Below are 12,762 nucleotides of genomic sequence, written 5' to 3'. Positions count from 1 at the left end.
TTCTGGGTTTTCAGTGTCCTAGCGGAATGCAAGTAGGCAGCCAGCCCGTATGTTCCCTCTCCGCCCCGCCCCGCCCCGCCCCGCCCCCGTCACTGCGCTTCTGTTATACCATCTTTGCCTGACTCTCTCCGGCTTCTCCATTGAATGGCTAATGTGTATGTGAAATAAAGAAATAAAGAAAAACAAAAGTAAGAGCGCCCGAGCCTTCGCTAACGCCTTCGTCCGGGGACTGGTTCGGGATCAGTGGGTGGGTTGCCGCGTCGGTTCTGCGCCTCTGCGGATGTGGTCAAGGAGCTTGTATCCATGAGTCTCCAGGAGGGGGCGCCAGTGAAAAGGGCAAAGACTCCCCCGTCCCTCCCCACCTCTCTCGGTGACCCCAGCCCGGAAAAAAGAGGCACCACTTTAGTCCGATGAGCTGTCTACCATGTTGGTTCCCGCACCTCGTCCCTGGGAGGGAGACGCGGGAAAGGCTATTTCCAGCGGTTGGTGGGTGATTTAAAAAGAAAAAAAAATTAGAAGGTGGTCTGCTGGGGGGCCCCCTGGGGGCGACAGTTGCCCTTCCAGACCCCTGGGACCCTTTTCCCCGTTGGGGACGTCCTCACTGTTCCCTCTTCGGGGGAGTTTGCCCCAGAGCAGGCGCAAGGCATCACCCGCCCTTTCCTCGACAGCCCTGGGCTGAGTTCCCGGTGACTCTCGGCTCAGAAGCAACGCTGCGGAGGTCACCGCACCTCAGGGCTCGCGGCCGCTCGTTCCGTCTTGATGGGCCGGGCCGCCCCGTCGGGACTGCCGTCGGGGCCGGCCGGAGTCGCGGGCTGCGAGCGCACCGCGGCCTCGGCCCTACGACAAGGCCCGCGGCGGGCGCCATCGATGGGGCCCCGATGCGCGGGTCTTTTGCGGGGCCCGGACGGGGCGGGGCCTGGGGCCAGAGCAGCCGCCTGGTCGCGCAGCAGCCGCACCAGGAAGCCGATGTATTTCATGGCCAGGCGGAGCACCTCGTTCTTGCTCAGCTTCCGGTCGGGCGGGTGCGTTGGCAGCAGCTTCCTGAGCTCTGCGAAGGCACCATTCACGTTCTGCTGCCGCCAGCGCTCCCGGCTGTTGGTGAACACGCGCCTGGCCACCTTCTGGGGCTGGTGCCCTGCGAACAGGGGGGTTGGGTTGGCACCGTGGCGCAGGAGGCGCCCCCTCCTGCCCTCGCTTCAGGCACCCAGAGCCCTTGGGAGGGGACTTCCACATAGGCGGTGGGCTGGGGCTCCCTCCATCCAAGGGATCCACAGGCAGGACCCAGGCATATCTCCCCTACTAGTGAGCAACACGGCTGCCACCGCCCGCCTCACCCCCGCGGCCTAGATGAGGACATCACAGGTCCCCGCTGCAGACAACTGAGGCCTTCTGTATCTCTGTCCACACCTTCCTGTCAGCAGCTGAGATTCCGAGGGACATGTGTCCTGTGGCTGTCAGTCTGGGGAGCTGTCCCTGTGGTCTTCATTCTGGAGCATGCCCCTATATGTGGCTGGAGGTGCACGTGGGTCTGAGAGGTCCCCTAGGTGCCAGCGTGGTCCTGTCTTGGGAGAACTCCTGGTATACCTAAACGGCTGTGGTCATGTCTGATCGTTGCCGCGTGGTTGTGGTCGTGGCTGTGGTTCTGTGGCTGACGCTTGTGGGGCCATGGTCCTAAGTGACTGTGGTTGTGTGTCTGTTCCTTGTGTGGTTCTTATCCTGTGGCTGTTTCCTGCGTGGCTGTGCCTTCTAGTGGGGCTGTCATCTTGTGGCCCCCGTGCCATGGTGCATTTTGCCACGACTCTTGGTGGCTGGTTGGGTGGCTGTGGTTGTGTGGGGCCGGCCGCGGGTCTGCGGTTTTGCACGTGGGTGTAACCTGAGTACTGGAGGCCTCGTGTGGGCTGTCCTGCATGTGTCCCTGCGGCAGACAGGAGTCCCGGCAGGTGGCTGTCTGTGCACACAAAGTCATACTCACCCTCAGCCAGCTCCAGCTCGCAGTGGCTCGGTCTCCGCTTCAGCCGGCTGCTGGGGAAGAGGCCGAAAGCTCCTGCCGGCCCAATGTAGAGGCTGTAAGGGGTCGCGGGTCACTAATGCCTTGTGGGCAAGGACCCTGGCCCTGGATTCCCCCCAGGTCCCAGCCCTTCACTGACCTGTTGAGGAAGGGGTCAGGGTGATAATGCAGGGCCAAGGGGGGTGGGACAGTTCCCAGGGCAGAGAGCTGCAGCAGCGGGGGTCGCAGGGCGCTCAGCTCCGTGGTGGCCATGGTTACCCCTGGGGGCCTGGTGTGGCCCAGGCTGATCACGGGCACACCAGGGGGCAGCCTTGGGGGTGAGGAGCCTTGGTGGCCCATCTCCTTCACCTTCGGCGGCCCAGGAGAGGCAGGCTTGGGGGGTGGAGCAGGTGCTGGGCTGGGGGCACACACCATTTCGGCCTTCTCAGTCATGGTGGGGCCCACCTCTGCCTGGGCCTGGGGCGGGCACATGGACCCCGAGGGGGTGCTCACCTGTGGGAGGGAAGGAAAGTAGTGGGGAGGGAGGAATCAGATGCCAGCACATCCCTTTGCCTAACAGAGCCTTCAAAGGAGAGGGAAAGGGTGGTGGGGGGTGTGTGGTTCCATGCATGAAGGCAGGTGGGCTCAGAAACCACCAGGACATGCGAGGAGGATGTGACACAAGGGCCGGAGGTAACTAGCGGGTCTCTGGGCGGCCCTGAGGTCAGCAGGGCCAATCTCTGAGCTGTTGGTGACCCACGAGGACCTCAGTTGCCCAGCTTCTGAACAAATTTCCCTTATTCCAGAATCTTTTCTTGGCTGGAGTCTGGAGAGAGGGGTGAGGAAGGAAGCTGGGATGGAGCCTGTGTCCCCAGGATGACCCTGTAACCCTCAGATCTGATCTCGAGACCCTCATTGATACCACATGACCTTAGAATCCCTCTATAATGGACTCTGACCCTTCACTGATACCCCGCCTCAGCTGACCATGTGGCACTCAGCTATGACCCTGACGGCTCTTCTCATTGCCTCCATATCACACCCTGAGTCCCCCATAATTGCTCCATTGACTCCCACCCCCACTGAAAACATCCCCCTTAATAGACCTGTAACCCCACTGCTGACGCTGTGATGAAAAATGCTGACCCAGGATCCCCAAACCCTGACCCCACTGCCTAGTACCTACAGTCATGTCCCAATCCTTCTCTGGCCCTCCCTGATGTCCCCCACGCCCCATTTCCTATCCCCATCTCCACCCACGCCTTTGCACCCTGGCTTAAACGTTTTGGCCCCATGGCTTGGAGTGTCCAGCAACTTCTGGGACTCCTGGCTCCCCTGCCCCCTCTTCCTAGGTAGATAGGCCCTGGGGAAGCTGACCTGGACTCCCACTAAGGAGGTGCCCCCATGAATGAATGAATGAATGAACGAACCAATGATCAAATGAATACAGGCACTCCCAGGATGCCCCACTTTCAGGCGGACTCCCCTCTTACCCCCACACTGGTCCTGCTGTTTGGTGAGTGCCCTGGCTCTGTCCTTCAGGGTCGGGATGCGGTTGGGTTTCAGGCCAGGCTCCGTGGCCCCGATCCGATCCGGCCTCTGCGTTCACCGCCGCTGGGAGCTTGCCGCCCCCTCCCGGCAGCGGCGTCGGGGCCGCGCCTCTTCCCGGGCTCCCGAAGGCCGCGGCGAAGGCGGCGTGGATCCCTCGAGGGAAAGTGAGCAGCTCCCGGCCGGCCCGCCCTCTCCCCGCCCCCGGCGGCCCAGTTTCCTCCCTCTCACCCCCGGCCGTGCCGGAGGATGCTGGACCGGCGCAGATAAGAGCCTGGCCGACTGGCCGCGCCTGATAAGGAGCCGGGCTGACCCCGGAGGAAACCGGCGGGCGGGGATCTCCGAGCGCTGGCCTCACAGCTCCGCCCCCGGCCGGCGAGGGACGGAGCGGTCCCCCGGGACCTCTGAGGACCCCTACCCACTACACAGCTGGGAGTGAGGTACGCAGCTGCACGCAGAGGGGAAACTGAGGCAGGGAAGGTGCGGCCTCCAGTATCGCTCGGGTTTTGCCTCCGGCTTTGAACAGCCCTGGCCCAAGTGTCCGTGCTGATGGGGGTGGAGGAGAGCCCCTTCCGGCTGAGCGGGGGCCTCGTGACCAGGGGCCCTCTCCTGCTCCTCCTCTCCTCACCCTGCTTGGTTCCTCTTTTTACGCCAACCCTCTGGGGCTGTGCACCACCCCCACCCCGGTTAGGGGCACTGGCAGGAGGGCAGTTCCTACGGCCTGCCTTTGGGCGTCCAGCGGCGGCCAGTGTCCTGGGCCCCCAGGCCTGCTGTCCGCACCACCTTTTCAGGCCCAGGAGGATGAGAGGAAGTACCGCGGCTGCGAGAGACTTCCTAGGGTGTCAGGGCTGGCCAAGTTCACAATAGGTGTCCCTGACGTGTCCCCACAGGATGCAGATCTTCTAGGCCACAAGAGCACAGAGCCCCAAACTGGTGGCCTCTGGCCCTCCTCCCCCGTCATAGGCCACTTTGGGGGTGCAGGGGAGGACAGTGATAAAGAGGCGTTGGGCAAGTATCTGGGAGTGGGGGTGGAGCTCCTCACCGGCCTGGCCTCACCAAAGGCGGTGGGGGGGGGGGTCCTCCGGGACTAGCTAGTTTCCCTGCTATCTTCCTAGCAGGGACGAGACCGTCCCCTCCTCCAGGGCTCTCCCACTGGGGCCAGTCAGGCTTTTGCCTCAGATGTATCTGAGTGACAGCAGAAGCTGCCCCAATGACACCACCGCCCTCCCAGGAATCTGGTGGAGCCGGGGAACCAGGCCACCACCAACGGTCCAGCAGCCCCACCAGGGGCTCCTCTGAGCCTGTGCGTTCACTGATGATCCCCTGCAAGCAAGGTTCTAGGATTAGGGTCATTTTATAGATGGGGTTGAAGCAAAGAGAAAGGTGTCTGGGAAGGCCCCACAGCTACCACTGGGGGGTGGGGGCTGTGCCCTAAGGCTCTCCGTTAACGTTGCTAACCCTTCTAACCCTCCGTCCTTCAGGCAAGGGGAAGCAGCAGGCCTGCCGGCCTCAGTGCGCTCGCCCGAGGGGCCGCAGAGCAGGAAGCACCTGGCCTGGAGCGGATGCACAAGGCGCCTGGTTCCGGTCCGGCTTCCGCCCCCGCGGCCCCGTGGGGAGCTCCGCCAGAGAAACCAGGCGGCGACGCGGGTCAGGGTAGGGGTTGGGTGACTGGAGAGCCGGTCTGCATCCGCGGGACGGGCAGTGTGTGCGTGTGGGGCCGGGGGCGGCGGGGGGCGGTAGTGGAGGGGGCGGGGTAAAGGCTCCAAGGGCACCAGCACACGGCTGCCGCCCCGTGGCCGCCTCGGGAACTGCAGGGACCAGCAATGGGGTGGCCCAGGGCTTCCTGCTGCAGATAGTCGGTCCAGGTGCGCTTCCGAGACAGAACACCCCAGAGAGAAACACGGACATTTCAGTCAGGCAGGGCTAAACCTCCAGAATCCCAGGGCTCCCCAGGCAGCTAAAAAAGACGGACAGAGGGGCACCTGGGTGGCTCAGTGGGTTAAAGCCTCTGCTTTCCGCTCAAGTCGTGATCCTGGGGTCCAGGGATTGAGCCCCACATTGGGCTCTCTGCTCAGCGGGGAGCCTGCTTCCCTCTCTCTCTGCCTGCCTCTCTGCCTACTTGTGATCTCCGTCTGTCAAATAAATTAAAAAAAAAAAAAAAAAAAAAAAAAAAGACGGAGAGAGGAAGAACGTGTCACTTGGAGAGACAGGCAGGGCCCCCAAGATGGACAGACCCCAGGCGGCCTGCTCATTCAGACAAATGACAGTCAAAGGGATGACGTCTTTTTATTGGCTCAGTCTATTCCTGGACCAGTGGCCATGCCAGGCCCAGGCGGGTTCTGGTAAGGAGTCTCTGGACGGTCACCGGGGGCCTCGTCAGCAGGATCCTCGGGGGCTGGGGAGCTGTGGGAGTAGCAGCAGTGGTCCCCGTGTTGACAGGTGCCCTGGTGGGAGGATGGGGTATGTGAAGCCTGGCTCAGAGCTCAGCAGCCTCTGCTGGGTCCTTTTCCTGGATGGGGAACTCACTTCCACATCTCGCCTGTCCCAGGTCTCCCAGACCCACCTGCCCCTTGGCCTTGACCTCTTGCTGGGAGGGGGATCCCTGGGTGCTGCAGGGGGAGGTAGGGGTGCCTCACCTCCTTGAATCTTTTACAGGGAAATGTCTTGAGCCGGGCAGCCCGCTGGACTGGGTCCTCTGCTGGCTCCTTTCTCTTATTCTGGTGCAGCCTGCGTCTCTCCTCCATAGTTCCGCCAGCTGCCTTGCCCCTGTGTAGGGAGAGGAGGAGCGGGGACCCCGTTTGGCCTTTGCGTTGCCCCTGCCCTGGACAAGCCCCACCGCCACAACGCTCTCACTCACCCCGGCCGGGCGCGGGGCCGGGGGCCCCAGTTGGCCTCAGGATTAGCCTGGAAGCGCTTGAGTCCTCGCTGGCGGGAGCTGGGGTTGGCATCCTCCCGGATGGTGAAGTTGGCCTGCAGCCTGGGAAGGCAGGAGTCGGGGCTGAGGGGCAGGTGCCCGCGGGTGAGCACAGACCGCCTGCCAACCTCGGTGCGGTGCCACGTGCCTCGGGAAGACTCAGGTCCCCTAGCCATTTAATAAACAGTTATATAGGGGTGCCTGGGTGGCTCAGTGGGTTAAAGCATCTGCCTTCGGCTCAGGTCATGGTCCCAGGGTCCTGGGATCAAGCTCCACATCGGGCTCTCTGCTCAGTGGGGAGCCTGCTTCCTCCTCTCTCCCTGCCTGCCTCTCTGCCTACTTGTAATCTCTGTCTTTCAAATAAATAAAATCTTAAAAAAAAAAAATAAACGGTTATCAAGGGCCTACTGTGTGCCTAAAATCTGCCATTGGTAAAGCCAGTGTTAGACAACGGGACGAACCAGAAACAAGCAAATCACATTGTGTTTGGGTAAAAGTAAGAGTTCTGAAATAAGCAGAGCAGGGGACCCAGGGGTAGGGGCAGGGAAAGGCATGCAGGGCAGAGTGAAGGGGGTGAGGGAAGCGCCATCAGGGGACCTGGGGACAGGCACTGCAGGCAGAGAGAACAGCTCTCATAAACGCTGTGCCTGGCAGAGTCTGAGCGAGGAGGCCCGGTCCAGAGGGAGGGAGGTGGGGAGAAGGGGACAAAGGAGGCCAAAGGAGATCACAGTCAGATGGTATCGAGCCTGCACTAGTGAGTGAGGTGGAAGTCACAGGGGGAGCAGACTCAGGGGCTCACAGGTGTTACCTTGGCTGCTGGGCATGGGGCAGGGGCAAGCGGGGCGGCCAGGGGACCGGGACAGAGACGACAGCTCTGGGGTAGGTGGGCAGTGATGCGGCCAGACCAGGGTGGGGGCAGAAAGGGAGGAGGAAGAAAGTGGGAAGATTCTGGATCCTACTTGAATGAGCACAGGGCTGCGGGGGGGCATCCGTGCTCTCAGCACACACGAGAGCTTCTCCTGCCTGGGGGCAGCCCTGGCAGAGCCCATACCTGGGCTCCATACTGAGAATGCGGAACGCCGGGCTGGTCTCGGACAGGCGCTCCCGTTTCACCGGACACTCCTTTTCCTGGGAGGAAAAGCTCAGAGATCAGGGGACGCTGGGCCTGTCTGGCACTCCCATCCCCACTCTGGCCAGGCCAGCCCTCACCCAGCAGCGCATGACGTCCCAGAGGGCTGAAGAGGGGGCATCTGTCTTCACGGCGTTCTTACAGGCATGGGAGAGTGAGACCCGGAAGCCAGCGTGGAGAAGGGCCGACCTGGAGACCAAGAGGGGCCGCGGTTGGCCGGGGGGGCAGGCTCGGGTGGGGAGCTGGGCCCCCTTGATGGGACCGGTGCAGCTGAATGGTTCGCGGCGTCTACGTGGCTTGTGTGAGGCCGGTTATTGAACCATAAGCCCATGCCCCTTGCCAAGGCTGATGGCCTCCGTGCCCTGCTCTCAGCACCTGCACACGGGCATGCTGAGTCTCCGTTTCTCGGGAGACCCTGGTCTGAGAGGGGCTGCACCTGCCCAGTGGCCCAGAGGTCAGGCGCAGGCCCCATGCCCGGGGCAAGCTCACCGCAGCTGCAGGAGGCTGGGCGTGCTACAGCGGATGGTACTGCTCAGCTGGTCCAGCGTGTAGTAGAGAGGCACATCCGGGAGCTCCTGCGAGTGCCGAAAGGGTGGATGCGGGGCGGATGGCAGAAGGATGGCCAGGTATAGGCGGGGAACCCCCATCCGCATCCCGGCCTGGCCCCTACCTCAGTGATGACGCTCAGGACCCCTCGGATCCGCTCTGCGGTGTGGAAGCGGCCGGGGTTGGTGCTCACAGCCTCTAGGACCCGCCCCACGAAGTCCAGGTCATGGATGGGCTCTGCCCACAGGGGACCGCCAAGCTACAGACACACAGCGGCCGGAAGGGAGGGGTCAAGACACCTGCGACCCCAGTGCCTCCCTTGTTTCCCCTGCCCTGCCTCACCTGGTGTCGCTGCCCGCAGTGCTCACACTCGGGGGCGACAGGGGGACCGCAGGCTGCAGAGAACTTGACCCTGCAGAGAGCAGAGTGGTTGGCAGGCAGTGACCCTGGGATGCCCCGTCTTCACCTTCCTACCCGGCTCCCTCTTGCTCACCGGCCCCCAGAGGCTCCTGACGCTTTGCCAAGGCGCTGAAGGTGGAAGGTCCCGCAGCCCACGCACTGGAATACGAGCGCCTGCTTGCTGTTGGGGAGCAGGGGCACCCCTAAGTTCCCAGCATGATCACCACACCCGACGCCTCCCTCAGGCTAACTTCATCGCCATCAGACCCCCTTTTTTGGGGCGGGAGCACGACTCCCCCCCCATACCCCAAAATGTCCTGTTGCCTTCTTCCATCCATCACTCTTCCTTGCCCCAGACTAACCTGGCTGAGGCTTTGACCTTGGCCTGGCCAGTGAAGACACGGACAAAAACACGCACATAGAAGTCAGCACTGACACTGAGCAGCGGCACCACGAAGCGTTGGTAGCAGTTGGCTCGGAGGTCCAAGCTGTGCAGGACGATCCTCAGGGCCTGGGGGGTGGGAAATGGGCTTCGCCCATCAGCCGCGCCCCCACCATGGCCTCCCCGCTAACCTGGAGGCTCACAGCCCCCTCAGGCCCAAGCCCAGTCCCCCATGTCCTGGCGGCATGACCCTTGCCAAGGGAATGTCTCAGTTCCCTCATCTACGAAATCGGGACAGTCTGTGTCTCTTTAGGGCCCTTTTGGTACCACACAATTAAGGGGTGCTCGGGCCCCTGAGCCCAGTGTATTCTGATTATCATTGACCACGCGGGCCCTGAGCTGTACGACGTGCTCCAAAGACCAGTGTTCCAGCTTCCCAGACTGACCTGATGACAGAACCCTTAAGGAACAAAGACGAGACATCCTCCTTTCCAGCCCATGGCCGCTCACGGGCAGCCCCTGTCTTCTCGATTCCCCGCGCCAACCCATCACCCACCATTATGCTCATTGCACAGATGCAAAAACCGAGGCCCAGAAAGAGGGGATTAGTTGTCCAAAGACACCGGCAAAGTTAGGATGTGAGCCCAAAGCCAGACCCAGACCTGAAAACTGCCTTAAAAAGCAATTTTGGAAAATTGTTAAAAACAAACGATACTGGGGGGAAAAAATGACCGAAGCACCAGTTCCTACCCTGGGCAACACCCCAGTCCCCCGAGATGACCAGAACTGGCAGCCCTGGCTCTTTAGGGCTGCACTGGTTGTAGACATGCGTGTCATCCATGCCTTGGGACCAATCGGGAGGAAGCTAAGCGGCTGCAGGGGGGTGGCAGTGGCCGGGGAGCACCCTCACCATCTCGTGGCAGGCGCGACTCTTGAGGGCCATGGCCCCGTACTTGCTGTAGCACGTCTCCCCGCTGTTGCCAGCCAGCACTGCCATGTCCGTGCACGTCACGCACAGCAGCCCTGTGAGGGGGGCCTGAGCCATGAGGACCCTTGCGGCCCCGAGAGCCAAGCTCTCCACCCCCGCAGCAGCGTGGCCTCACCTCCTTCACTCACAGCCTGCACGGCAGCGTCCAAGAAGGGGGCAGGGCTGCCGTAGGGGTCCAGGTCGATGACGTCAAACCGCTCTGAAGCCTTCTGGTGCTGGTACATCAGCATCCTGGGAGCGAGAAGGCCAGGTCCTCAGCGCCCTGCCCCAGGGACCTGCTCAGTCCCCTACGCGTGTTCTCTCACTCGGTGCGACCGTTCCGGCCGGACCGAGGGGCCAGCTGCCTCTGTTCAGATCCTGGCTGGCCCATTTGCTAACTTCATGACTCTTCCTCCTTGGGCCTTGGTGGACTCCTGTGTAGCAATGGCAGTAAGGACAGCCAGCCCCGTTTCAAGCAGCTTATACCTCTATTAACTCATGTAATCAAATATGGATTTGGAATGATAGCTCCCTTTCTAAGTGACCAAAGGCAAACTCTTCCATCCCGTGTAGCCCACCCACCACCTTCTTCCAGCCCTCTCTGCCCCACCCCAGCTGAAGCCCCACAGAGGGAAGAGAAAAGCAGACTCCCCGCTGAGCAGGAAGCCTGAGGCAAAGCTCTTTCCCCAAACCCTGGGATCCAGAGGCCCTGCACTTAACACTTAATTGACCTAGCCAACCCAGGGGCCCCTCCTATCAGCTTTCAATACAACCAGGAAAGCAAATGCTTTTCATAGCAAAGACTTTTTTGTTTTCTGTAAAGGGTCAGATAGTAAACATTTGAGGCTTTGTGGGCTGCAAGTGGTACCCTTTTTAACCCTTTAAAAATGCAAAATCATTCTTAGCTGGTGGGCTCTACAAAAACCTGGCCCCACAGCCGGTTGTTTGAAGGGCCCCAAAATTAGAATATGAATGCCCCAAGGTCAGGGATTTTGTCCGTTTTGTTTACTGCTGCCTGGCACAGGGTGGACCGGATATCTGCGCCTGCACTGGTGCCGTAGTGCGTCTGAATGAGTAGAAATACCAGAGGTTGGGAGTCTAAATCTGCAACCATGATGCCACACTTCTGGCCACACAGCATTATCTCATTTAATCAACACAGCATTAGTATTACAACTCCTGTAATACTAATGTTCCCATTTTACAGACAGGGAAACTGGGGCTCAGAGAGACTAAGGCACCCTCCCGAGGTCACAGAGGAAGAATATGACAGACTTAGGATTTGAGACCAGGCAGCCTTGTTCTAGCATGCGCCTACCAGCCATCAGGCTCAGCTGCCCCAAACCTACCGGGCGTCTGCCTGCCTGGGATGCACCAGGTGGGCCACACCGTTGAGCTGCACATTGCGGTTTATGAGATCCACGGCTCGGGCAGAGGCATCGTTGGCAACCACAGACTGGAGCCCAGGCACCTCTCGTGCAAAGCGAATGGAACGGAGGCCCGAGGCTGCCAGACCCTCCAGCACTCGAAGGCCTTCCTGTTGGGAGTAACCAGGAAGCCCCGCTCACATGGATCCCTCCATCCTCCGCTGGGCCCCAAGGAGCCCCCACCACCCACTTCCTACAGCTCTTCCGCCACAGGAGCCTTCCTTGCTCCGTTACTGGAGGACTCTGGGAGTGCCACCTCCTGTGCTCAGGCCCCACCTCGCAGATCTCCCCAACGGCAGCTGTTCGAGGTTGGTCTCCTGGGGCCAGGTTTGCACCCTCTTTCAGTTCAGCGTTTTCCTCTTCTTGCTCTGACAAGTCCACGACCACCTTTTGCACGTCCTTCTCACCTGGCACCTTGACTGCAGCCACCCAGAAGCACAAGTCAGGGGATAGTGAAGCTCCCCCTGAGAAAGCTCCCCCTATTTCTCAGGAAACAGAAGATTTAGGGAAGAAAATCTTTCTCAAAGCCCCTGGGGAAAGCCTGAAGGAAAGGAGGCCAGGGCCTGCTGTGTGGCTGGAGCATTTCAGGACTTTAAGGGAAAGGGGGCGGGGCAGGGAGAAAGCTCGGCGTGACCCCCGCCCACCAGGAGACTGGACCTCGACTCACTCTGGATTCCTTTGGCCGCAAGCTGAACGCGAGCGAACTCGGTGATCACAGCACATCTGCAGGAGATGGAGGGTTAGCTCACAACCCCCTCATCCTTGCAGTTCCACTGACCTCTGACAAGCTGACCCCAGGCCCTTGCTCACGTCAGGTCCCGGTTAAACTCCTGCACTGGGTTGTAGAAGACTTCGTTGGCGCTGGGGAAGGCTATCTTGGCGGCCCCCTCGGTGACCGTGGTCTCCTGAGCCTCGGATGCGCACTCTTCTCCGCAGGGCTCGATCCCGTTCTCCATTTCGCCCGGATTCCGTAGCCCTTGCGTCTGTTCCTCCATAAACCGGGCTCTATAGAGACTGCAGGCGGGGCGGAGAGTCAATCTTAGCCACAGAACGATTCTCGCACGGGACATCCGCGGAAGCCTCTGCCCGCCAAGCCTGTTTCGGGGGGGTGGGGTGGGGGAGGGCACAGGAAGAGCATCAGAGAGCCGTGTCCGCGAGCCAGGTGGCCTATACATCGATAAAGTTTCAGAAGACCCTGCGGCCTCGGTAAGGTGACACCACACCCCATTTTCGGGAGACCGGCCTCTGAGAAGCCAGAAGCCTTCGAGCTGGCCCAACCCCGACCTGTATCCTTCCCCGCGTCGCCCACGCCTTTCTTACCCTCTCTCGAGGTGCAGAGGACCGAATTAGTCTGGGTGCACGTTTCCCGGATTAGGACCTGGGCGTCGCCATGTTGGCATAGTGGGAGGGCAGGTCATATGATAGATGTTAGCCAATCAGTGATGCTACCTACAGTGGGTGGC

The 12,762-nt window shown here is 61.0% G+C and overlaps 2 protein-coding genes across 4 annotated transcripts; both read right to left on the bottom strand.

The window, feature by feature from the left end:
* Positions 1–270: 270 nt before the first annotated feature.
* Positions 271–3,585, bottom strand: LYL1 (LYL1 basic helix-loop-helix family member). The gene is made up of 4 exons (XM_044254081.1): positions 3,481–3,585; positions 2,148–2,500; positions 1,973–2,064; positions 271–1,135 (listed from the first exon to the last, which is right to left on the bottom strand). Exons 2-4 carry the CDS (start codon positions 2,477–2,479, stop codon positions 720–722), a joined length of 840 nt encoding a protein of 279 aa, XP_044110016.1. The 5' UTR covers positions 2,480–2,500; positions 3,481–3,585; the 3' UTR covers positions 271–719.
* Positions 3,586–5,305: 1,720 nt separating this feature from the next.
* Positions 5,306–12,704, bottom strand: TRMT1 (tRNA methyltransferase 1). 3 transcript variants are annotated; one of them, XM_044254080.1, is made up of 17 exons: positions 12,620–12,704; positions 12,110–12,394; positions 11,967–12,022; positions 11,576–11,718; positions 11,222–11,409; positions 10,009–10,124; positions 9,816–9,928; positions 8,886–9,034; positions 8,618–8,704; positions 8,467–8,536; positions 8,249–8,383; positions 8,068–8,153; positions 7,659–7,767; positions 7,501–7,577; positions 6,393–6,512; positions 6,172–6,301; positions 5,306–5,492 (listed from the first exon to the last, which is right to left on the bottom strand). In XM_044254080.1, exons 2-17 carry the CDS (start codon positions 12,367–12,369, stop codon positions 5,445–5,447), a joined length of 1,887 nt encoding a protein of 628 aa, XP_044110015.1. In that variant the 5' UTR covers positions 12,370–12,394; positions 12,620–12,704; the 3' UTR covers positions 5,306–5,444. The 3 variants fall into 3 exon arrangements, with proteins under 3 accessions (XP_044110015.1, XP_044110013.1, XP_044110014.1); XM_044254078.1 differs by lacking the exon at positions 5,306–5,492 and adding an exon at positions 5,797–5,979; XM_044254079.1 differs by lacking the exon at positions 5,306–5,492 and adding an exon at positions 5,797–5,979 and having other exon boundaries at positions 12,110–12,313; positions 12,620–12,695.
* Between the last annotated feature and the right edge of the window lie 58 nt (positions 12,705–12,762).

This window comes from Neovison vison, chromosome 6 (genome assembly GCF_020171115.1).
Source record: "Neovison vison isolate M4711 chromosome 6, ASM_NN_V1, whole genome shotgun sequence".
In the NCBI taxonomy this organism is placed as follows: domain Eukaryota; kingdom Metazoa; phylum Chordata; class Mammalia; order Carnivora; family Mustelidae; genus Neogale; species Neogale vison.
Note: the sequence above shows the minus strand (reverse complement) of the source record. Positions and strands in the feature narration are given on the sequence as shown.

Excerpts from the sequence above, each read along its gene's own strand:
- LYL1 (XM_044254081.1), bottom strand. The coding sequence starts at position 2,479 with ATGTGCCCGCCCCAGGCCCAGGCAGAGGTGGGCCCCACCATGACTGAG. Across the intron at positions 2,065-2,147 it reads CCTGACCCCTTCCTCAACAG|CCTCTACATTGGGCCGGCAG; the intron begins GTCAGTGAAGGG and ends GACCCCTTACAG. Across the intron at positions 1,136-1,972 it reads CGAGCTGGAGCTGGCTGAGG|GGCACCAGCCCCAGAAGGTG; the intron begins GTGAGTATGACT and ends CCCTGTTCGCAG.
- TRMT1 (XM_044254078.1), bottom strand. The coding sequence starts at position 12,369 with ATGTCCCGTGCGAGAATCGTTCTGTGGCTAAGATTGACTCTCCGCCCC. Across the intron at positions 9,035-9,815 it reads GTCGCGCCTGCCACGAGATG|GCCCTGAGGATCGTCCTGCA; the intron begins GTGAGGGTGCTC and ends CCCACCCCCCAG. Across the intron at positions 8,154-8,248 it reads TCCTGAGCGTCATCACTGAG|GAGCTCCCGGATGTGCCTCT; the intron begins GTAGGGGCCAGG and ends CGGCACTCGCAG.